General features: G+C 43.6%; 1 protein-coding gene across 5 annotated transcripts in view; it reads right to left on the bottom strand.

Annotated features, from left to right (window-relative positions):
• The window catches only part of SETBP1 (SET binding protein 1), a 407,558-nt gene that overhangs the window by 171,595 nt on the left and 211,606 nt on the right, over positions 1 to 24,357 (bottom strand). For all 5 annotated transcript variants that reach the window (XM_082415831.1, XM_082415829.1, XM_082415830.1 and 2 more), the window contains exon 3: positions 16,178 to 16,231. In XM_082415831.1, coding sequence (XP_082271957.1) covers positions 16,178 to 16,231 — 54 coding nt within the window. The remainder of the gene's footprint in view (positions 1 to 16,177; positions 16,232 to 24,357) is intronic.

Raw genomic sequence — 24,357 nt, forward strand, 5'->3', positions numbered from 1 at the left:
GGAGCACAATTGGAAGCTTTTGGGGGGGCTTTAGAAAGCTGTCATTTATGTGTGGCATCAAATAGGATAGTTGGCTTCCTTTTAATTATTAATAATAATAAAATGTACAGTCCAGTAGTCTTTCAAAAGGTGAAGTGGTTACCAAGCTAATGAAACTCCCAAAGATGGGGTTTTCTCCATATTTCTGAAGGGTGTTAAAGTTTTTAAGAGGAATTGGATACACCTGACAGGTGACAGGGTGCTTCCTGCAGGAGGCATCTGGGTAGAACCAAAGGCTACAGATTCCAAGCACTCTTTTTATTTTAAATTAAAACTACTTTTACATATGAATATGCAAGTATAGTATCCAACTAGGAAAAATATGCAAGTGTCAAAAAATGAAATGGGAAGGCTTTGATCCAACTAGGTTGAGGAACATCTTGGACAGAGTAAATAAAGATTTAAGTAGTCAGTGGCCTTAGCAGTGAGCTATGGAAGAACTAGACCTGTTCTTTAAAAACCTTCATTTATATTCTTTACAGCCTCTAGAAGTCTGATGTCTACAGGAATGGGATGGAATGGAAAAGGATAAAATACTAGAGCTGGAAGACTTTTTAGGCATCATTCAAGCACAGCCCTCCATCTGTACATAAAGAAACTGAGAGACACATGGCTTGACTGACAGCTGGAGTGGAACCTGTATCTGAGACAGCTGGGGGTGCAGACAAAGAGCTAAGGCTGATTTGACCCCACTTGTGCTCATCTGTCATCTGAGGCCATAAAGAAGTTGAGACACACACCTAGGCACTGAGCTCATGACATACTCAGAGACTCGGATTACCCAGGGCATTTATTTTTGGAAAGGCCTCTTCAAGATGCCAGCAGGGTCTAGCATAATGGACTGAAAGAAGTTTTATTTGAACAAGAGTGTCTTCAGTGACACATTTTCCATGTATCATCTTTTGGCAAACATAAAAACTATTTCCCAAATGACATACTTGTGAATTACTCAGAGTTGCTGGGGATTCCAGTTCCAATGACCTTCTTCTGGTTTCTAAATCTAAAATGAGTTTAATAAGATGCTGGACCCAGACCTGTGAGTGGGGACCACAGCATCTGGGCCCCAATGCTGCCATTGGAAGGACTGCTGGACCAACTTTCCTCACCTGGTACAGAGAGCGTTTGCTTGGACAGGGCGGCCGGGAAAGAGGAGACACATGGGATGCGATGGCTTAGAGAAATGCCAAACATTTCTTGAGAAAGTGCTTTGTTCCAGGCAAAGTGTTCAGTCCCTTACATATGTACTTCATCAGTCTTACACCAGGTGAGGTGAGTATTGCTCTCTCCCTTGTATGCATGAGAAATCCAAGACTCAGAGAGGTTATCTAACCTGAGCAAGGTCACAAAGCTAGCAAATGCTCAGTCTCAGGTCTTGTACCTGTACCCGCACCTGACGAAACCCCTCTGCTATACTGCCTTTCCTTCTACTCATAAGTATCCAGAGATTGGGTGCTAACTAGGCACATGGGGCTAAGTGCCTTCTGTTGCTGGGAAAGTCTTTCTAAATAAACTGGAAATCTGTCTCCCTCAACTAACTCGCATTGGTTCTAGCTTTCCTTTGGGGAACATTTAGTTTAGCAGAAATTCTAAATCTCTTCTATAGATAAAGCAGAAATATACAGAAATGTCACCAGTACACAATACCAGCTACCCTGTTGTCTTACATCTGTGGACAAGACGGCAAAGAACAAAGGGGGAATGGGGTTTTAGAGTCTTGGTGAATCCCTTTTATCACTTTATCACTAAACAGTTGAGGACTTTGAGCAAATCATTTAATCTGCCTCAGTCTCTACTTTTTCTTCTGTAAAATGAAGTTACCTATTTCACATGTTCCTGGTGCTCACCAGGTATAAGAAGGTATATAAAACTGCTACATAAATATAAGCTGATTTTATTGTTTCATATCCTGTATACGGGCTTAGAGCATGACCCTATTCATTCCACAAGTGCAAGGAATGAAATGTCTTTTAAAAAGGTTTCTCTGGCCTTTTGGTAGGTGTCCTGCACCTAGTAGAGATGTATTAATACGTCGGCAGATGTCCTAACTAGCGGATCTAGACTGACATATATTTAAGGAAAGTGGAATCACTAAGATTGGTACAAGGGCCCAGTTTCTTAAAACGTTGGATTGCTTACGGCATATGTTTTTTAAAAAGGATATTATAGAGGAAGATGGGAGAAGAGTATGTGCTGCAAGAGAGTTTATTTTCACAGCTGAGCTATGTTACTGCATCTGAGGCTGGCCCTGTCTCAACGGCTCAGACACAGGACCACACCCCACTGAGACTGATTTTGATGAATGCATCTTGGCACACACTGCTCACAGTGGAGGCTGTGTCACCGAGCCAGAACTGTCCTCTGAGTTCACATGTGAACAAATGACTTGCCCCACAAACAAGGAGATCCCTGAATACTTTCCAAGTCATGCTGATGAGGAGGCCGGACATGGCAGCTCTCTTTGCCATTGGTTGTGGAGTTGCTGATGCTGAGTACACGTGGCACGATTTGATGCCCTCACCTCCATTTAATGCTTCATACATTATCTCGTGATTTCGAAGGGCTGTTTCTGTCACCGGGGATTTGCAGGAGACAAGTTCTGCCTCTTATCAGAGAGCCAAGAACGTTATCTGAACAGCTGTCACCTGCAGAAAGGCTGGTGTCAAACCAAATACACTAGTTGAAGTACCTCTTTTAGGGGAAACAAACACATGTACATGCTCACGTGTGTGTGCCTGCATACACACACTCCTGGAATGAATGATCTGCGAGGCATGAGCCCTGACACACTAACTGGTATCCTATGGACCTGTCCTCTGTTCCCACCTGATCTTACGGCTGCCTTCCCATCTACAGTAGGACCTGCCCCAATGCTGGTCTTGTGGGCCGGGAGCCCTGGGCAGCAGCTGGGAGAGGGAGGGCTTGGAGAGCAGATGAGCCACTCACTCGGAGGCACTGGTAGCTGCCTTTGAATTCAGGAGAATCCTTTCTTCCCTAGGCAAAGAGGCCTTTATCATAGTCGTGAAGGAGGAAGAGGCAGGTTAAAAAAATAAAATGACACACGGGTTGCTTGTCACAAAGCAGAGGGAGGAGAATAGCTTCCCATTCTCCTCCAGGCTCTGGCCTCAGATGACAGCTCAGCACAAGTGGAATCAAATCAGCCTTTAGCTCTTCTTCTGCACTCCAGCAGCCACAGATACAGCTTCCACTCCAGCTGTCAATCAGGCCGAAACGCTCGGTAAACGCCCATGATTAGCGCCTTCCTCAACTGGGTGTGTAAATGGAGAATCACAACTCACTCCTCAAAGTAGCTGGAGCCACAAACCCATTAATTTCTACGGAGCCAAATGTAAACAGAAAATGAATGTTACTGTAGACTCTCCAAATTGTATTTCCCCTGCTAAAATGTTGGGAGGAGGAGGGATATCTTCCTCTCTTACAATGTCTTCCCATATTTGAAATGAGCTGTTTGACATCCAGCCAAATGATTCTCAAAGGGAGACAATGAAAGCCCTGCACCCCCATTTGTCAGTATTTAAGGCTTAATGAACTCTTGGCGCCGTCTTTCCTCCCAGAGCTTCTGTTTGTTATTACTGTTTAAGGTGATCTGTCCAACGCTCCGATGTGCCAAGAACCTTCGCTCGTAATCAGAAATATGTATTTATTTACTAGTTGGGTAACCGACAGAGAGGTTTTCTAGAGATTGCCACATTCACTAAGAACTACCACACCCAGCTGCTCTCTTTGTATTTAAATTCCAGGCATTCTCCCGTGAGAGGGGCACTGGGTCCAGCCTGCCCAGCCTGCTCCCGCCTCCATCTCAGAGATAATCTCCCTCAGCTGTGGATGAGTCTGGACCGAGAAGAAGATGCTCAGAGCTCTAAGCCTTTGGGCGCAAAAGATTCTCTACAAATGCACATTCAGAGTAAACAAAACCCATCAGGCCCCTGTAAGAGTACTACGCCTGATTGCACGAAACACATCATGATGGAATCTGCAGTTAGCAAAGTAATTGGCGTTATTACAGCTGATGGGGAATTTCTGATGCTGCCCGAGCTCCCCTTTGAAATAATACTCAGCCATTTAATTTGTCCAGCTCTCGTTTAGCTGATTGCTCTTTTCTGCTGGAGTTTATCAAGAATGAAACGCGCTGTCTCTCCAGATGCCTGCAGGCTGAGATTTCACAGACAGTTCTTTTTTCAGCACTCTTCGCACTTCTCTCATGACCCCATGCCTTAGTCACCTTTCACAAGATGTCAATAATGCAATAGGTCGGAGGCGGCTGAGTCAAACTGATTTAATTCAAAGCTGTGTATTTCTAGTCCCAATTCCAGAGGTACTTGAATGTTCCTGCTATACCATTAAATAATAGTGAAAGACACGCAAAGCTCCAAAGATTTGGTTGTCCTAAAAAAAGGCTCACAAAATTCATTAGCTCCAAAAATAAGACAAGTGATAGAAGCTATCTTTATCATAACCACAAGGCCAGAGGCATTAAAGAAATATCAGAATTTGGATACATGCATTTTTGTTTGGGGGATCTATTTTTACTTCTGATATGCATGCATCCCTAGAATGGGTTCTACAAATATTCATTGAGCATCTACTTTTTGTACACAGATTCTTTATGTTTTTACACAGTGCTCATCTCATCCCCCCATTCTCCACTTTGGCATTTCTGTTCCTAACCAGATGAAGAGTAAGAAAGCCAAATTTAGCCAGCTGTGTTTTCTCACAGTACAAACAAGGCTCGCATCTGGGCACAGACTTCTCATTCCTATCAGCAAGCTACTTGCCCTGTCAGCATGTTGACGGTGGACTGCTTATTGGAGACAAGAGTCCTGCAGCCAGGACGGCTCCCTTCTGCAGGTTCCACCTCCATCTGACAGCCCACGGACTCCAGAACCCATATGCTTCTTGAATCAGCTCTTATCTCATCTTTAATATAGAAACAACTGAATTTATGGATATGAAAGTCATCATATAAAATCCCCCCAAAGTCCCCAAACCCTAACACAGTCTCCCTGAACAGCACCCATCCAAATGCACTTTGGTACAATTCCTCACTGATTTTTCTGGGCAATAAATCATTGCGCCTGTGATTCTTTTACAGGGTTGGAGCTGAAGTAGATGTCCAGAATTATGCCGAGGATCACTAGACCCAAGGGAGTTGGTTCAGATGAGGCAATGCTCTGGTGGTTAAAAAAGCTCTTGATGCATTTGTTTAAAGTCATTTTGAACAGAGGTCCCCAACCCTGGTACCAGTGGCCTGTTAGGAACCAGGCCGCAGAGCAGGAGATGAGCGGCGGGCAAGTGAGCAAAGCTTCATCTGTATTTACTCCCCATTGCTCGCATTACCGCCTGAGCTCCGCCTCCTGTCAGATCTGCGGCTGCATTAGATTCTTACAGGAGCGTGAACCCTACTGTGAACTGCGCGTGCGAGGGATCTAGGTTGTGCACTCCCTATGAGAATCTAACGCCTGACTATCTGAGGTGGAGCTGAGGCAGTGATGTTAGCTAGCGCTGGGGAGTGGCTGCAAATACAGATTATCATTAGCAGAGAGGTTTGACTGCACAGAGACCATAATAAATCAGTTGCTTGCAGACTCATATCAAAACCCTATCAGTGAGTGCCAAGTGAAAACAAGCTCAGGGCTCCCACTTATTCTGCATTATGGTGAGTTGCATAATTATTTCATTATATATTACAATGTAATAAAAATAGAAATAAAGTGCACAATAAATGTAATGTGCTTCAATCATCCCAAAACCATCCTGCCCTCTCCGGTCCGTGGAAAAATTGTCTTCCACAAAACCGGTCCCTGGTGCCAAAAAGGTTGGGGACCGCTGATTTTGAACACTTTCTAGCTAGTCCTCATCCATGGGAAGTGCCGCAGGTGGTAAGGGAAAGAAGCAAGCAACGAAGGCATTTCTTTCTGGGTGTTCTCATGTCCCCGCCAAACGGTTCCTATCTGTCCCTTATCCATCCCATTCATCCTGTCCTCCTCCTTCCTCTTGTAGGGTCATTCTCACAGGGCCAGGCTGTCTACCATTGCTCACTTTGATTGGCAAGTGTCATAAACAAACTAGTGAAAACATCAGGCAAGATCTAGATTTTTTGTTTGTTTTTTATGTTTTTTTTCTTCATTGGTAATCCCAAATTCTAGTTATATTTTCTTGGGAAGCTGCAATTTGTGTTCTGAAGTCTGCTTCAGTGGTCCAGGTTCAATTTCAATATGTAACTTACAAGAATAATAAGAACTACAGCACATACGGAGTGTGTGCTGTATGGAGTGCTTAGCAGATACCAGATACTGTTTTTTGGGCCTATCTATTCAGTCCTCCTCAAAATCCCATGGAACAGGTATCCTTCTTTCACTAAAACAGAATCTGAGCCACATACACATTAAATACTAAATGTGGGCCACACAGCTAATACAGGGCAGACCTGTGATTTCAACTACTAAATGATAAAGTAATGGGAAACGTTCTCTGTGCTAGTTGCTGGATACAGAAGGGTGAGAGAGATTCATGTTGTATTCCTAAATAAGCATCAAGTTTTACTATTTATAGTAATAAAGATTACAACAACATCACATAAAGTTTTTCTGTCTCATGAATCATTGGCTTGGGACACGTGTTGGCAACATGGTTCTGTCAGAGGCTGTGATACACATTTTGAAGAAGGCAAGTGATGCAGAAGGAAGATCATGTGCAGAACTGGAGAAGGGGGAGGGGATGGTCATTATCAGGGACATATCAGAATGCTGTGGTGGAGGCTGTCTGCAGACTTGATGCAGGCTCCAAACACAAGTAGACAGATGGCTGGAAGATGCCGCTTGAGGTCTGCAAGCTGTTCCACTACGAGGGGCCCCTCTCTTGCAGGGGTCTCCTGATGCCTCTCAATCGACCCATTTGGTCTGGTACAAGATGGTCAGAAAGGGGTTGGGTAGATAGGTAGGAGGCCAGTGAAATGTGAGGCAGACAGTAGGGTTGGAAAGAACTTAAAAATAAAAAGTGAGTGTGCTTATTTGTTGGAGAGGTGGGCCTTTCTCCTCATTAGGCAGGTTTAGAACTATCCTGCTAAAGGGATTTTGAAGAAAATACCTCCTTTCAAGTCCTAAAGGTGGTCTGTGAATTTGTATTTTCTGCATGTGAGTCATTCCTAGCCCTAAAAATGTGTAGAACAAAGTGATGCATCACATTAAAATTTAGACAGGGAAATCTGTAACTCAATCCACTAATAAACACAGATACTTGAGATATATCACAAAACATCAATGACCCCAAGCCTCAAGTAAGCAGAATTACAGGATGATTTTTAAGAAGCTCAAATTGAAGCCACTTTACCAGAAGGATGGAAGAGAAAAACAAGAATAGAAAACTAGAAACATGAAGTCAGTGGAAGAAGTCAAAGTGTAATTAAACATTTTGAGTCTCAAGGGATCATAGAGATCATCTAACTCTACACCCTTGCTGCTAAGCATTTTGGTTTGTTTTTGTTTTTGTTTCAGATGAAAACTGTCTTTGAAAGAGAAGAGAATGACATTCAAAGTTAATCATCACTGGTTGGCCTCACTTTGTTTATACTTCTATTCTGAAAAATTGAGTTTAAATCAGATTTTGAGGCTAAATCATATCTGAATATGCTGTCAGGGATAACTTACATTGATTCCTTTGATAAAGGAGAAAAATCTTTCTGCATATGAGGAAGCCCTTCTTCTCCCAACACCCACCTGCCAACCAGCAATTTTCCTGCGTGTGAATTTCTGCATATTAGGTCTGTTTTAAGTTGGACTCACCTGCATGCGGCCCTCAGGTGGTCAGAACATCTTGGGAGAAAAAAAATATTCATTAAAGTCTAAAGAGATTTAGAACTTACTAAGACTTCAGAATATTCCACTGAAATGCCAGACACTCTGGAAACACCTGGAGAACTTCTCTCTTCAGGACTAAATGTCAATACTGGTTTAAAAAAAAAAAAAAAATCTGCTATAAACACTGTCAAGGCAGGCAGCGCAAAAAAGATATACCTGTAGTACGAAGAGGCTGATCTCATGTAAGAAAAGTAATAATGTCAGTTTGGGTTTTAGTGCAAAGTACATGTATGCATGTGAACAAATGTTTTTGTTTAAAGTACTCTACTATTGTCACAGATGTCCATGTTAGGTAAGCAAAATAAAGTAGGTTGCCTTAGGAATTATGCGGAAAGATCCATGTTTTAGGTAGGTATCCCACAAGTAGCCAGAAAAACACCTTTATGGGTGGAGCCATTTTTTTGAGGGGGAACAGTATTCACAATACAAATATAGTCACGTGAGCTCATAGAAGAAGGCAAAAAAACCAAGAGTCGAGATCCTACCCTTTTGATAAAACCAGGAAACTGCATCTGCAATTTTTGGGGAATGACGACATGTTTTTCTTTTCCCAACCCATATTTATGTATAGTTACTTTGGTAAAATACTACAAAGATAAATTAGTAGGGAAATGATCACATGATCATGGAAACATCAAGTTGCCATAAAAGTTTCTAAACACTCTGTTTTTAGATGCATCTCATTGTGGACCAGTAACACACACTTGACAGTCCAGCACTAGTCTGCAGTCCATGCTCCGAATCGTACTGAATCAGAGAGCAAAGATGCATGGCAAGAGGCAGAGGGCAAGCGTGAAGAAAGGCCTTGAGAAAAAGGTGTGAGTTTACTAAGCAGGACCTTGAGCAAGGAGGACGCGTGGGATCAACCTTGCTCCTGAAGTCAGGGGATGTGGTGCACCAGCCAACCACACACATTCTCTCTTGGGGCAGTGTTGGAAAGCTGGGCCTTTTTGTATATGTTTTAGAGTCCAGAATGTCTAGGTAGCAAGCAGAGGAGGTCATAAACCCAACACCATCACGAGCTAGGTTAAAATACTGGACAAATCTCAACTGTTGAGTGGAAATAGCAGGCGGTGGGCACAGGTGTAGGCTTTATAGAATCCCTGCTTAGCCATACATCCTCTGCCTGGATCCCATTTTCCTCCTCAGTGAAAGGGGAAGAGTAAGCTGTCTGATAAAAGGTTGCTGTGGGTTTAGTCACCAGAGGCAAGTGAAGCGCATGGCACATTCCTGACACTGGGTAGAAGCCATTTGATTGTGGGGTCGTTTATTTTCTCTCCTCTTCAAGACTACCTCTGTGCCTCAGTCTTTATCTAGAAAATGAGGAGACTGACTTAGATTCTGGGGAGCTTCTGAAAACACCTGGAGCTTCTGGACTCCACCCAGACTAATTCAGTGGGGTTGGGCCTGGGCTCCTGCAGTTTTCATAAGCTCCCTCGATAATCCCATATGCAGTAAAGGTTGAGAACTGCTACTCTAGGTGTTCTGTCTTGTTCTTTCAATTCTGAAATGAAAGGAGTAAGTAAGCACTGAGAATGGGACTTCCTTATACACTGTTTTGCTTTGGGATGGTTCTTCCCCAAATGGCAAAGTAGATACTATATGGCGAGTTCAAAACAAGCCAACCTGTTTTCTCATTGTTGTGTGTCCTAGATGGGAGACTGCACCACCTACCTCTGCCTCAACTGGGTTTCCTCTGTAGAAGGGACAACTACCACAACTCTCCATTTGGGAACTGGGGAAGGAAGGGGATGAGAACAACAGAAATGCTTTGCCAAGACGGAAGGATTCAAAATGCTCCACAAAAATTCCCTCTCTTGCTCTGAGATAGATGAATTGCTTTTCCTTGAACAGGCTGAGATCAAGAAAACTCAATATAATACACAAAAGTGAAGCGGAGGCTGCTTGTCCTGGTCTTATCAGTGGTCAGTTTGGGTTTGAATTATCTTAACAATGGTGATAAGCTCTAACGCAAGGTGTCATAGCATAAGAGGTAAAGAACACAGGTGTTGGAGCCAGACTGCCTGGGTTCAAATCGTAATTCTGCCACTTACAGGCTTTGTGACCTTAACTTCTCTGTGATTACTTTTAAAATGAAAATAATATTATTACTGATTTCACAGAGGTTTGTAAGGATTAAATGATGAATAAATGTAAAGTTCAAAGAACACTTTCTGGCATTCAGTTCACTTTTAGTAAGTCTTTGGCATATGTACACTCAATCAAAGGCCGTGTGGACATGTAGTAACACCAACTCCAGCTGAGTCCAACAGGGGCTGGGTGCTCTGGAAAATCCCGAGCTTCCTTTTCCATCTTTATGACTGTTGACTCTGAGCCTGTAGGCAGCGGGTGTGCATGGGAACAGAGTCAGACAATGGGGATTCTGTTCTGAAGGACACTATCAACCCTGCAAGAACAAGCAACCTGGGAACTCAGGGATTTCATGCCTGCATTAAAAATTTCTGGGTTAGGACTCATGGAGCCCAGGATATTTTGCAGATGGTTTAACCCCGTGATGGTCTATGAGTAGAACTGATTGTGGGGCCTGAGGAAAATGGGGTAAGGGTTCTTTCAGGGATGACAAAATCCCCCTCCTTTGAACACTTGGCGATAATCACACTTAATCCTGGAATGAACACAGTACCTTCTCAACCTGTACTTCCTTTATGTTTATGGTCCCCTTATTTCTCCAATCAGCCTAGCAGCTGCCAGGTCCACTGATTCTGCCCCTGTACTTTATCTGGCATTCATCCCCTCAGGAACATGTCCACATTGACCCCAGCCCAGTTTCATTCCCTACTACGTCTCACATGGACCAATGGCACAGGCTTATTACTGGATCCCCTCTTCTTTTCATCACACCTACTAACTATGGTATAACCTTCTTGCATCACAGTTGTGACTCTTCCCCATCCTCAAACCTTCAATGGCTACACTGTCCTCAGATGGATGTCACAATCTAAAATCTGGATCCTTATTCAAACATATCAACTGTAAAATGCCATGTTAAGATAATCAGAGATATCTGAACATGGACTGGGCATTAGAAAATATTACTGAATTATTGTTATTTTTATAGGTGTGATAATGGCATTGTGATTGTATTTTTTAAGCCCTTATTTGTTAGAAAAGCTTACTGAATTATTTATGAGTGAAATAACATGATGACTGGGATTTTTAAAAAATAGGCTCCCCAAATTTAAAATTAAAAAATATATATGTATCTGGGAGTATAGATGAAGTAAGATTGGCAAATGGTAATGATTACTGAAGCTGGCCCAGTGGTATGCGGGGAACCGATCACACCAACTCTGGAAAGCTGGCTGTCAAAGACTTTGCAAACAGGTTGTTAAACCATTGGCAGCTTAAAGTTGTTCACCATGGGGATATTTACACCACAGAAATCAGCAAATGCTCCAAATCAAGGCTTCTGTAACAATATATTAAAGTTGAATAATAGATAATAAAAGTTGGATAATATATGGAGGTTTATTAAACTATCACGTCTACTTTTGTATAAGTTTGAAAACTTCAATAATAGTTCATTAAAAAAAAAAAGCTCAACTATTTTTCTGGACTTTGGAGACCTCCTGCAATTTGGTCCCAACCTAATTTGCAGCTATATCTTCACCATACTCCCTCTGAACCAGAGTAATTAAAGCATTCCAAGTCTCCAGAACATACCCAAGCATCTCCACCCTTGGTTTGGTCTTCATCTAGGCTTCCCCTGCCCTGGAATAAGTTCACCGCCTCACTTCCTTCTCACCTATCCTGGCGCACGTACAATGACATCTCTCCCTATAAGACTTCCCTGCTTGCTCTATACAGATATAATTTCTCCTTCTTCTCAATTCTTAAATCATTTAACCTGTACTTTTCTATCAAAAGAAAAAGTTGAATTTACTGTGTGTGGCAGGCATCATGCTAGGTTGCTTTCACAATATTGTCTCACAACAATTTGAGCCTCACAACAATCTGTGGGATAAGCTGCACAGTTTTTTTGCTTGATAAGGAAAATGAGGATTAAAGCCACTAGGTAACTTCCCCAGGTTCACAAAGCTAATAGTAGTGGCAGAACATTCCAGAATTGTCAAAATTCTGGGGAAAAGTCTGTGCAGCAGGGAGCCCCACATAAAGGTCTCCATGGGCGCCTTTGAATGAAATGGCAGCTCAGTGACTGAAAGCCCTGTTTTCTCTGCACTGAAAAATGTTTTTCTGTGTTCTGAGTGACTCTTCTTACCCTTCACTGCAAATGTCCCCTTGGCCATAATAGCAACGGACATTTTAGAAATTCCTTTAAAATGGCGACCCTTTATAGACTAGCTATTACACTTGCCTCCCAAAATCCTGTCATGAGGCATACTTGAAGTAAAACTCAATTTTTCCTGAAGGAAGTATCCTCTCTCCTCTGAGACAGTGAGGCATTTATGAAGCAGGTGAGGACCAAGTCCTTTTGTAGGTGCTCTGCTCTGTGGGGGATGGGTCTTCTCAGGGTTGCTTTCCTAGCACTGTAGCTGGACAGGTGAAACTTGCATCTGAGATTGGGCCCCACGCTGCGGTTATTTCTTCCCAGCATCCCCAACCTGGGCCCTTGTAAGCAGATGCTTAAATGCCCATGGGCACACATGGACACTTTACTACAAAATTTAAGCAACCTTCACATGCCTGTAGGAACTGAGAGATAAAGAAGAACTAAATGCCAAGAAGCCGTGGACGCTATTTGTATCTTAGATGAGAGCAGAGAATCTAGCACTTGCCTTGGATTCCTCCTGGAGCGCTCAGCCTGCAAAAGGAATGGAATGTCTAGCAAGAGGGGCGTGGTAAATAAATGATGGTACTAGCAAGTGGACAAAAATAGCCAGTTGCTAGAAGATTTTCCAGTGACATGAAAAGCATGCAAACAAGCAAAAAAGAAGATTAAAAAAAGCATATAAAATATGATTATCAAGTTTTTTAAAAATCCCATAGATGTGTATGTCTATGTACAATAACTATTGTAAGACTATACCCCAAAATGTCATTATAAATATTTCTGGGGTGCAAAGAGATTTTTTTTTATTTTTTTATATTTTCCAAATTTCTTCTTTTTAGTTAATTTTTATAGTTAACATCCATCACCACACAGAACTACAAATTTTTTTCTTGTGATGAGAACTTTCAAGACCTACTCTTTTAATAACTTTCAAATATACAGTACAGTACTATTAACTATAGTCACCATGCTGTACATTACACCCCCAGGACTTATTTATTTTATAACTAGAAGTTTGTACATTTTGACCACCTTCACACATTCCAAAATCTCTAGTGAACACTTATAGCTCCTAAACTGAGGAGAAAAAATAAGAGTAAAAATAAAATGAAGAAGAAATCATACGATTGTGGGGCTTCTACTAAGAGAGTGAGATGCCTCTTTTTATTCCTTTTGGGGATGGAGAGAGATGGTCTGGCAAAGGGAGATGAGGGTCCTCATTTCTAATCATCCGAAGACAAGAAAAGAGGGGACTCAAGTGTGTTCATTCCTTTAAAGTCAGGAAGAACAAGGCGTTGGAAAATGAATGATGTGTTTTGGGGAGAACCAAGTGGAAGAGAAGAGTGTGGGTGACTTAGGTGTGAATTTCAGGAGCATTTCCATTTGTGCTTTTTAAACCTGCTGAGACTAGTAGCCTACGGTCAGACAGTTCTCCCCGTGTGGCTCAGAAGCCAAGCTCGCTGGCCTGGGAGAACTCCCACCGCTAATGTACGGGACGTAGAATCTCAGCATTGGGCTCTACCTTCAAAGTAATGTGTTTATTTCTAGGAATGAACATGGTGTCTTTACAAACCAATAATCACAGGGAGAAAGGCTGATAGTCACTTCCTTACCCTCCTCTTCTCTATCTGGATGCAGAAAGGAGAAGAGAGACAAGGAGAGGCCAGCCTCATACAATCACCCCTCTCCACACTTTCAAAGTGGAGGGGCAGCAAAGATTAGGGAGGGAATCATGACTATTTTCCTTAAGAGGCTGCAGCAGGACGGGCTTCAAGGGAAAAAAAAAAAGACTAAAACTTTTCCATGCAAGTGGTGAATGTGGACTGTGTGAAAGCTGACAGGCCCACTGACAGTGAGCCCAGGGAGGGGCCCTCAGCAAGTTCCCTCCTGAAAGTCAGTGACAGTTCCTGGAAGGGAACACGACCATGAATGATTGTGGACATCAGGATGCCTGGGGCTCAGTTTCACCTGAAACCCGAAGAGAGAAGGGAAAATGACAACAGAAGCCAACGATGTGGTGCAGTGGGGCTAGAAGGAGGCAGCCCCAAGCATGTGGGCAGTGCTCTGTTTCTCTTTGGAAAAGCACCCGAGAGGGTGGTGTTGACTAGGTGTTGACACATCCGGGCCTTTTTGATTCAGGAACGACACTGCAGAACTGACTTTTTGATCTGGGTACTACACTCTAGCCACAAGGTTCCAGGGCTTCCTGGCCTTGGGAACACGCATCCTGAGGAGTGAAAAATATGCATTTATATTCCAGCCTTGGGGGGATGACACACAAATGGAATAATGTGGAAAGGTCAGACGGAAGCAGGGGAGTGAGCCATCTGTACCAACCACCTGCGGGGTTATCTGTGGGGAGGGCAGGGAAGCTGCCTTTCTAGGATCATGGCCTCAAATGCTGTGGACAGACCCCCAATATACCTAACTTAATAGTTCATTTTAAATCTAATATCTTTAGAAATGTGGCTCAACAAACATGAAGAGAATATGATCAAGTCAGAAACAATGTCAAAACCACACACACACACACACACACACACACCCCTTCCATAAAATCAGTCTCCACTATGTAACCTTTTCAAGCCACAAAACAACATCACACAGAGCCTTTTTTCCCTTTATTTGTATAAATTTCCAGAGAAAAATAAATATTTAGCTGAGATAAATATTTATCCCACTGCGTTGTGAGAGTAGGTTTGGAGGTAGGTGGGATATGGGTAAATGCTGATTGTCTTTTGTTTTTGTTTTATATTCCCTGAGCTCACCTGAAAGTTTGTGTGAGTTATATGAATAAGTACTTGAATAAATTGTCATTTTTCAGTATTGTCAAAAGGCTTCCTTACTATCTATTTTTAAAACCTCATTGCATCCTGACAGAAGGATCAACAAGCTGTGATCAAAATACCCCAAACCGTACATGGATTTATCTTTGACTCTCACCAACGGGGCCCTTTATTTTGTTCATTCTCTCCCTCAAGCCTCTTGCTCCACTCCCATTCTGGTTCTTAGCTCTCTGAGTGGTCTGGGGCCTCTTCTCCCCAGGACTTGGGGTCTCAGCACCACACACGGGAGAAGTGTAGTGAGGGTACAGTGAGTTCTTGGATGTAAAACATATTTAAAGGAGAAAATATCCCCAAGTATATGGAATTATTGTTATTAGAAATTACCTGCTCTGCCCTTGGGAGTCTCTGCAGAGGTGCAGCAGGTGGGGCCTTGGGCAGCACTGAGTTGGGGAGTGACAGGAAGTTTCCTATTGAAAGGGGGACAGAGGAAGGGATGGAGCATCTCAGCTCTTGCTCTTGGATTTACCTGTCTTTGCATACACACTATCTACACTAGGATCCATGGGGAACACAAGGAATTTGTGTCTGTCGTGCATTTGTTCTGTGTCTGTGTTGGTGGTTATGCATTTGTGTGGAGACAGTAAGCTCCCTTCCAAAGACAGGGAAGGTGATTTTCCATCTTCACCACTGCCAGGGAGGTCCCCAGAGAGCCCTTTCTTGTGCCTCTTGTGGTTTGTTTATAGTGACCTCCAAAAAGCATTCTGGCCAGAGATAATAATGGCTCGTTTCCTAACCAAGATCAGCAAAACTCAACCATCTGCCTCTGCAGAAGTCTGAGATTAACCTGGCTGCCAGACCATGTCTACAAGGCATTTGCTCACAAAGATTCCACAAATGTGAGTATCCTGTCCCAATGAGGAGAAATTCAGGAGAGAACCCCGCCCTCTACCTCCTTGGTTTAACACTTTCCTGAGCTGAATCACCTACCACCACGCTTTCCAAGCAGCTTGGTCTACAGTCTTGCGTACTATAAAATATTAAAGATGCAGAAAGAGGTTGTTTTGCTCATGATGAGGTGGGAGGAGCCAGAGGGAGAGGACAAACTACCAAGTCATTGTCAAGCTTGGTTCCTTAAGTCAGAGAAGCTGGAAATCCAAGGTGAGGGGTTTGTGCCCTGGTGCCAACTTTGTTTGCTCACAATTCATAAAAGGATCAGTGGAACTTACCTGTGGCTGAAATCCTTTGAGGTCGCTGGCTGCAAGGTCACTGGCTGTGAGGAGCTGGAAAAGAACAAAGTAGTCTTCCTTAGTGATACTTCTTACACTTTGCATACAGTGTCCCCAGAACAACTGATCGGCAATGGACTCACCAGAGCCCAGATCTGGAGCTAAAGCAGCAGAATCACAAAAGGTAAACGCGGTGCTTCTGGGTTAGGAGCCTGGACTGAATGGCCTTCTCACCTTGTGTCTACTCTGTCTCTGACTATCCCTGTTGCCCTCTCGTACCTTCTTTCTAGGTGTCACTAATTCTTCACAGTCTTAAGTTAGGGATCATGAACTATGGATGGACTCCAGCAAGTCCACAGACCCCCTGAGATTTTAAGTACAAATTACGTGTGAGTCCATACACTTCCTTAGGGAGAAGGTCCCTGACTTCTTTTCTACTATCAAATTATTCTGTGATACGACAAGTAAAAGAGACAGTTAAAGGCTCATCTCCTCTGGGAGGGCTGTTGCTTCTTCTTTTTTTAAACTCAGACCAGTGAAAATGACCCTTTACTCTCCCCAGCTGCACATGACTCAGTTTCCCTTTATCGTACAGTGCCTTTGATTTTATATGTTATTGAGGTATTCATAGCTTATGCCTCCAACTATTATGCACAATGTTAGATGAGAGTCAGGTTATGTATTTTCTGTATCTCTGTGTTTAATCAATATTAAAGGGTAAAGTTAAGGTTTTAATATTTTGCATGCTCTCCAGAAAGCACCCAATGGAATCATAAAATAAATTAATAAAATAATCACGTTCTTTATTGTTGCTCAAAAATGCTGGGAAAGTGGGATACAGAGAAAAAAAGGCAGATGCTTATTTTGATTCAAGGAGTGTGACCGCTAGCTTTGTTAGAACTGGAGAGCGTTTGTGAAAACTAGGAAAGATTTCATATTTGCTGTAACAATATCTTGTTTAGTTCAAGAAAGAGAGGAAGTCACGCTGGGCTGTAGTGCCTCCAGCCCTCAGAAAAGCTCACCTGGGATCCCTAGCTTCTCTCAATGACTTTGCCAAAAATGACGCACAAAGTGTGTAAACTCTGGGATGGAGCAGGAAGGAGGTAGAGAATGTACCTCTCTCCCCACACTCAGGCCTGCAGGCTGGATTCCCCAAGTGGCATTTGCCTGGAAAGGTGACACCATCCCGAGAGAGAGCCAGCTCAGCCCCTGACTGCAGACACAGCCAAGCAACAAGCCATGAGGGTACCTGACGAGACACTGGGGGCTGAACATAATTATACAGCATCTCTGCCTTCAAGGGACATACAATTTGGTCCAAGGGTAAGACACGCATGTGTCAGTATGAGCAGAGTGTAGTAGGGTGTTAGTGTCAAACTGTGAACAACGTAAGGCAAGAAAGGTCAGGGTAGGGTTGCTGAAATAAGATGGAGTTTGAACTGAGCCTTGAAAATGGACGGGTGGCAAGGCGGGGAGCCGCTTCAGGTCGGCAGTGGGGAGAAGACATGGAAAAGGGGTTTACCAACCCCAGCACAGCTCCCTTTGCGTCTGTTCTCTGCCAGCTGCGGCATTAAGGAGGGAGGGAGGGAATCATGACACATCGAGGATCGCCTGGGTGCCCAGCGCAGTGGTTGCTGCCTTATAGAATTTTTATTTTTTAATCTTCATAACTCCCTCATGAAATAGAAAGTATCTCCACTTTATGGATGGGAAAATTGAGACTTACGGAGGTTAAAAAACCTTTTTTAGGTCACACAGGTAGAACACATATTTGGGATTTAAATCCAACAGTATATTATCCCAAAGCTTATCCTCTTTCTCCTTTAACATGATGCCTCTGGTGGAGGCACACTGGAGATAATTTGTTGAGGAGACATGACATAGGAAAAAACATGAGTGCCAGACTGTTAGTCAAATGAGCCACAGGCAGGAACATAAAATGTGTGTCCCTATGAATGACCCTTAACTAACCCTTCCTTTCAGATACTATTTTATTTAATTGGTAACAACAATCCACTTTTCAGGACTTGTCAATATGGCCTAGGGCCTCTGATTCAAGCGCAGGTTGGGATGGAGCTGGGGAGGAGAGACAGACAGGCTCGGGTGATGTATGGGCATGGGAGTGACCTCTGCAAGAACAGGGCCACAGACATGTGTTAGCGTATAGGACTCAGGTCTCAAACTCTCCAGGCCCTGGAAGTCCAGCTGGCAGGGACTCTTCTACTGCGCTTTCACGAGGTTCACCAGGCAGACAGCAGAAGTAAGACCCAAATATCTAGTTCTTCCCAGTTCTGAGATGCTGCAGCAGAAAATAAACCACAAGGGTGTTCATGGCATCTTAGCATATGCGCTATTCCCTCACGTTAGTGGTTTGGGATTGAGAAATGACCATATCCACTTTGAATGGAAATAAAGATACAGAATTTTTGGTTATTATTCCTTGTGTCCCCTGCTCAACAAAGTTAGGATCTATCCCATCCTCCCTGGAAAACTTACATCTTACATCCTCTTTCCCTTCTCTTAAGCAGAAGAAAGATGCACGCAATTTAGTTCTTTTTTTTTTTTTTTTTTTTTTTTGCGGGGGAGAGGTGGTGGCGTGCCTTGCATCATGTGGGATCTTAGTTCCCCGACCAGGGATCGAACCCGTGCCCCCTGCAGTGGAAGCACGAAGTCCTAACCACTGGACCGCCAGGGAATTCCCGCAATTTAGGTCTTAATTATTTAAACTTCTCTTTTGTATATATTTTGTATTTTCCTTTTTTCGCCTAACAAGCCCATGCCCAACAAGACCATGGTTTATAAAAATCTTACATAACTTCTGCATTTCTCAAAGTGTTAAGAAGAATCTGGACAAACAATTAGTCATTAAGTACCTGTTGGTCAAATGACTTACAAGAAAAGTGGGGAATATTGTCAAACTAGAGGTGAGGACTAGAATGACTAAATTACTGAGAAGTGTGAGAGACAGCTTATGACATCCTTCAAGTTGACAAGAGGAAAAGACACCTAGAATGCTCAGCACCTAGAGCATTTCCTGCATGAAATAGCATTCAAATATCTGAATGAATTAATCAGCAGGGGAGGCTGAGGCATGGCAGAGAAGAGATGACAATGTGCTTCCACAAATCACTGCCCTAAAAGCACTGATCCAGACCCTGTCCAAACTGTCCCCACCCCCCACCCCCTGACCAGACCCCTTCCTCATTCTGTCCCACAGAAAAAGAGTTCACTGCTCAGACCATCCTAGCCGTGTGGGGAGGGATCCAGGACAGGGAAGCGAAGAGGGAGGAAATGCATTCCGCCGTGGCTCTGGGGACTGCAGCCAGGTTGCAGTTAATGAAAAGGATCCTGCCTTTTCCCAGGATGGCTAAATGTCTGCACTGCTCCCAGTAAAAGGGTTGGGTGGGTGTGGGGGAGAAGGGCAGACAGAATTACATTTAAAAGGCAAAGGAAGGAGAAAATTCTTTCATCTCCCTGGTGGAGCTGGGCAGCATCCTGGGGCCCTGTCTCAAACCATTCTCATTCCTGACACGTCTCCCTGCTCTCTGGAACAGTCCACATTCAGAATATCATGATGATGACCCTGCTTTCCATTTTTGAGGAGCTGCAGTTTCTCTCTCGGCGCAAGTTCAATTTTTTTTCTTGGTCTCTCCAAGCCCAAAGGGCAGGCTGGGGAGCAGGGGGAAGATGCAGGAAGCTGTGGGACCCTCGGGTGAGAGAAATACGTTCAGCTTCACAAGCAGAGGCGTTCTGCTGGCATTCCTCTCACACCCAGCTTCCTCAACGGGATTCTCCCTTTGCTTCCCACACCACCATAAGTCACCCCCAGCACAGCTGCAGCCAGCTGCAGCACCCTGGGACCTCCATGGGCCTCAGGCTGCCCCTCAAATAGCTTCTTTTTCACCTGCTAAATTCTACAGCTTCCAGAGCTTCCTTCAAAAGAGGGGAGGAAGCTGCTCCACTTTCCTCCGTGTCCTCCAGCCCCAGGAGTATCACTTCCCCTCTTCTGGGCCCTCATCAAAAGGACACACTGCATCCGGGAAGGGAGTCCCTGACATAAAATGGGGAGTGGGCGGGGGGCTCATGCTGGACATCTGGCTGAAAGGATCCCAGCCTTGTAGACATGCAGCTGGACACACTGAAGCCCGGCTGTGCTAGGAATCCTCTAGGTTATTTGCTCTTCTCAAATATTCCCTCCCCGTGGGCCAGAAAAGTAGATGACAACATGTGAGATGGATGGATGGGTGGATGGGTGGATGCAGTGGTAGGCAGGTACACAGATAAAGAAAACAGAGCAAAGACGGCTTTGGGGAAAACAAATGACCCTATTTCAAATTTCCCTTAAAGACACCATCCTTTCATTAAATACGCTTTTTACCTCACCTGTCCTCTTTTCAATCTGTTCTCCTTTCCCTTTTCTATTTTGTAGGAAATGGATTTTTTTCCCCCTCTTTATTTTGTGAAGTGTCACTTGCTTCTTACTTTGGCTACAGGATAGAACATGAACCACATCCCACCCCAATCCCTCAAATGACAAAACAGTTGGGGACAGCCTGTGTGGAAGGCAGCCTCCCAGCAAGGGAGATAAACACCCAATTATGTGTGTGATCGGGGTTGTTAGAAACCAACTAGAAACTGAGGCCCAGAAAGAGTAAGTGGCTTACCCAGTGAAAAAGCAGAAACAACAAAGCCAACCATATGCAGGCAACCCAAAGAAAGTTTTAGATGACCTAACACCTGGGGACTGGGAGATTCAAATCGGGAGGGGAGAGTGGCAGGGGTTAAGACAGAGAAAAGGAAAAAAAAGCTAAGGAAGAAAGCTTGGTTTCTACCAAGCAACAGGCTCTGGAACCACCAACCATGAGTGAGCCTGCAATAGAGTTCCAGGAACACAGAAGGAAATGTGGAAATTGAATTGAGGGAGGTAAAATGGAACCAACAGGTTGCTATTCCTCACAGGATGATGACTGGAACACTGCTGTGCAAAAGTCAGACTCAGAGGGAGAAAACTCATGCCTTGGCCCTGGGTCTGCCTCCACTCACTGTGGCATCTGTTTTGGGGTCACTTCCCCTATTCAGGTCTTGTTTTACCACCTATAAAATGAATTCCGTGTTCCCTCTGGCCCCACAGTTCCAGTACCCCAGTGTGTCTCTCTTACCTCAGGGATAAAAGAGATGGAACAGACTCTATCTAGTCTCCTCTCTCTCTTTTTTCCTGGAACTTTTCCCCACAAAACACTTCTGAGAGGTTGTCTACATTCTCTGGAGGAATTTCTAATCAGAAGGACAGATGGGAGGGCAATGAGATAGTCTTGTACTGTGTCTCTATTATTGGTGTGCAAACAGGAATTTAGAGAGTGGTCACTCAGGCTGTTACACGGGGTCACCATCCCAGTGAGGCTGCAGTCACATCCACATCCAAGCTAAAGGTAAACAACCTTACAATTTGGAAAGCATTAGTTCTAACTGCCAAAGCATTTAGGGTGGGTGATGCACGGGCCAGGCAGCCAGCTTCCTCCCAGCCTAAGAAGTAAGTTACACACTCGAAGTGGCCATCCTAGCTGGGCTGAGTGTCCTTTTGCTAAATCCCCTCACTCTCACGGAATTTTAAAGGTTAAACCTGAAACCACTGATACCTCCAGTCTTAGTTTTAGGTTCTCTTCCAAAGAGCAACAAGGATGGCCAATAATAACTGAATATAACTCCAAGCAAGCCTGGTCTTGATTGCTTATATTTTTCTTGTATTATCTTTTAAATAATGGGGTTCTAATATTTATAGGTGAGATTTGTAACAAATTCCCCTAGACATGTAGCCAAAAGAGCTTATACATTTTCTTTAAAGACTCCATGTGTGATCTTGCAAGATCACACATATAACCTATGTTCTTAGAGTGGTATGTATATTCGGTTGTTGTCCAAGACACAGCTATTTCAACTTCTGGGTGAGAATGTATTTAACCCTTCTTGCAGATTAGAGCTATACGTATCGAGCTTAATGAAAGAAGAGGCCTCTGAATGCCCTAATCTAGAACTCACTGAGACAAGAAGTCTTGTTTTATGTTATTTGAAGCTGGTGAACCTACAGAAGTTCACCCTGCACTTTTTGAACTTCCCAGTAAAATTCTTTGTAAATGTCTTGTTCTGCAGACAAAGGAAACTGGATTTCATGGATGGAGGTCATCTTGTGTGGTGTTGGGTGGGAAGTTTACAGAGGTAAACCTGGTGTAAACTGGTGACATGAATGTTCATATCCTCATTTATTATGCAGTTTGGTAAAAAGTAGCTCAAGCAGCTTAAGTCGTTTCAGAGGTTACACCATTTGTAGGTGGTAGGGAGGCACAGGACCCTGGTTTGGTGGATGCGTGTTCCCTTTCACTACATCATAATACTCCATGAGCCCCACTCTTTTTGGAATGTGTATTAATAGAGGTTTTATCAGGTCCTATATGATGCCTCTGATGTTTCAAAATGAACCATGCATAGGAAACTTACAGAACAGTGGTGTTCAAACTGTGCTCTAAGGAGCCCATCCCACTTTAGCCAGAACAGCACACCTCTTATTGGCATTTTATATTGGACTTCCATTTAAGATCTATTTGATTTAAAACTTTATAAAAAGTAAAACTGGAAAATGCTTATCTTAAAAGAGAAGGCCCCTACATAGGTGAAGAAGCCACTCCCAGTGCTAACAGAATATACCTGGGGGAAGAGAATTAACCAGCTCACCTCTTTAAAGATGCTAAGACAGTCATCTCTTACTAGGATTGGAATGGATGCATGAGCAGACCTCATTTTTAAGAACACAGCTTTTAATACTTGCCATGAGTTATTCATCGGGAAAATGCTTTCTCTCCTTTTCTTTCCATTTTCTGCAAGCAGTGATGTCTATTCTTTTCATCTGAAGTTCAGCAACCTATACACTTAAGAGAGCATAGCTAACTTACCAGGAAAGAAAGGAGCTAGAGATGTGTTGCTTCTCAGGAGCAGAATCTGGGCTGTGGGTTCTTTCCTTCGAACAAAATGCAAAATTCACATTCCATTGGAAGCATCTGTGGGCTGTTCCCAAAGTCAGTAAAAGGCCAGTAAAGGAGGTTCCCACACTGAACATACGCCGAGAAAAGCTGGATACTGGGGAAAATCCATCCTCATCTCTGCCTTCTCATCATGCACTGAACTTCTGCTTAGAACTGACCACATGATCTGCTTGCTTGGCTCCAAGGCTAGTATGAAAGCTTTCTAATGCATCCCCTTGGCAAATCCAAGGAAATTGATTTACACCCCTGGGCTCACTCAGCAGCAGAGAATGGAAAAGTCAGAAGGTGCTTGCTTCAGAGAGTATCTGAGCACTGGAGTCAAAAGCTTGGCTCCTCAGCTCAGTGTAGCCAATTTGGCTGAGAATCTGGGTCCCTCGGGCCAAATCTAGAGCAATTAATCACAATTACAGGTGAATATCTAAAAAGGATAAAGTCAAGCTGGACCCAGTGATAGCTGGCCTTATAGCTGAAGGTAGCCACAGCTTTTGTAAAGCCTCAGGTAAAGTGGAAGGATCTCCTCCTTTGAAAGCCTACCCTGAACTCTTGGCAATTATAATATAAAAAAATAATTGATTTTTCAGGACGTACTTTTGCCTGTTATTGTACCAGGTAGATGCTTTAACTCTATTATTCCTCTTAATCTTCACATTATTAATGCAGGTTAGTATTATTTTCACCAGTTCACAGTTGAGCAAACTGAGGCTCAAATCCGTTAACTAATTTGTCCACGGTTATAGGGGCAAAAAGTGGCAGAACTGGAATTTGAACATAGCTCCAAATCCTGACAAGTCCAGTCCTCTAAGGCACCCATGACCCCCTCAGGAATCCCTAAATGGAGTGGTGCTTTCTCCCTCCCTACTCTGTCAGGGAGTCATCCCTGGCACAGGGACATTGGAACCACTGCCAGCCAGGCCCCAGATGACCCACCGTGCAGGTAGGATCCAGGTTTCCCACTTCCCATCAGCCCCAGGCAGGCTCACAGTGTAGGCATCTAAGTAACATCTTGATCTCCTCCTCACATTTCTCTGAACTCAAGTTGACTTTTTGCAAAGAAGCTTCGTTCCTGAACCCTGGCTGACCAAGGACTCACTAGAGTCTGCACTGTACGCTGTGCGCTAATCATCAGGTGGATATTCTCTCCCTAAT

Source organism: Balaenoptera physalus (assembly GCF_965194825.1).
Source record: "Balaenoptera physalus genome assembly, chromosome: 12".
In the NCBI taxonomy this organism is placed as follows: Eukaryota; Metazoa; Chordata; class Mammalia; order Artiodactyla; family Balaenopteridae; genus Balaenoptera; species Balaenoptera physalus.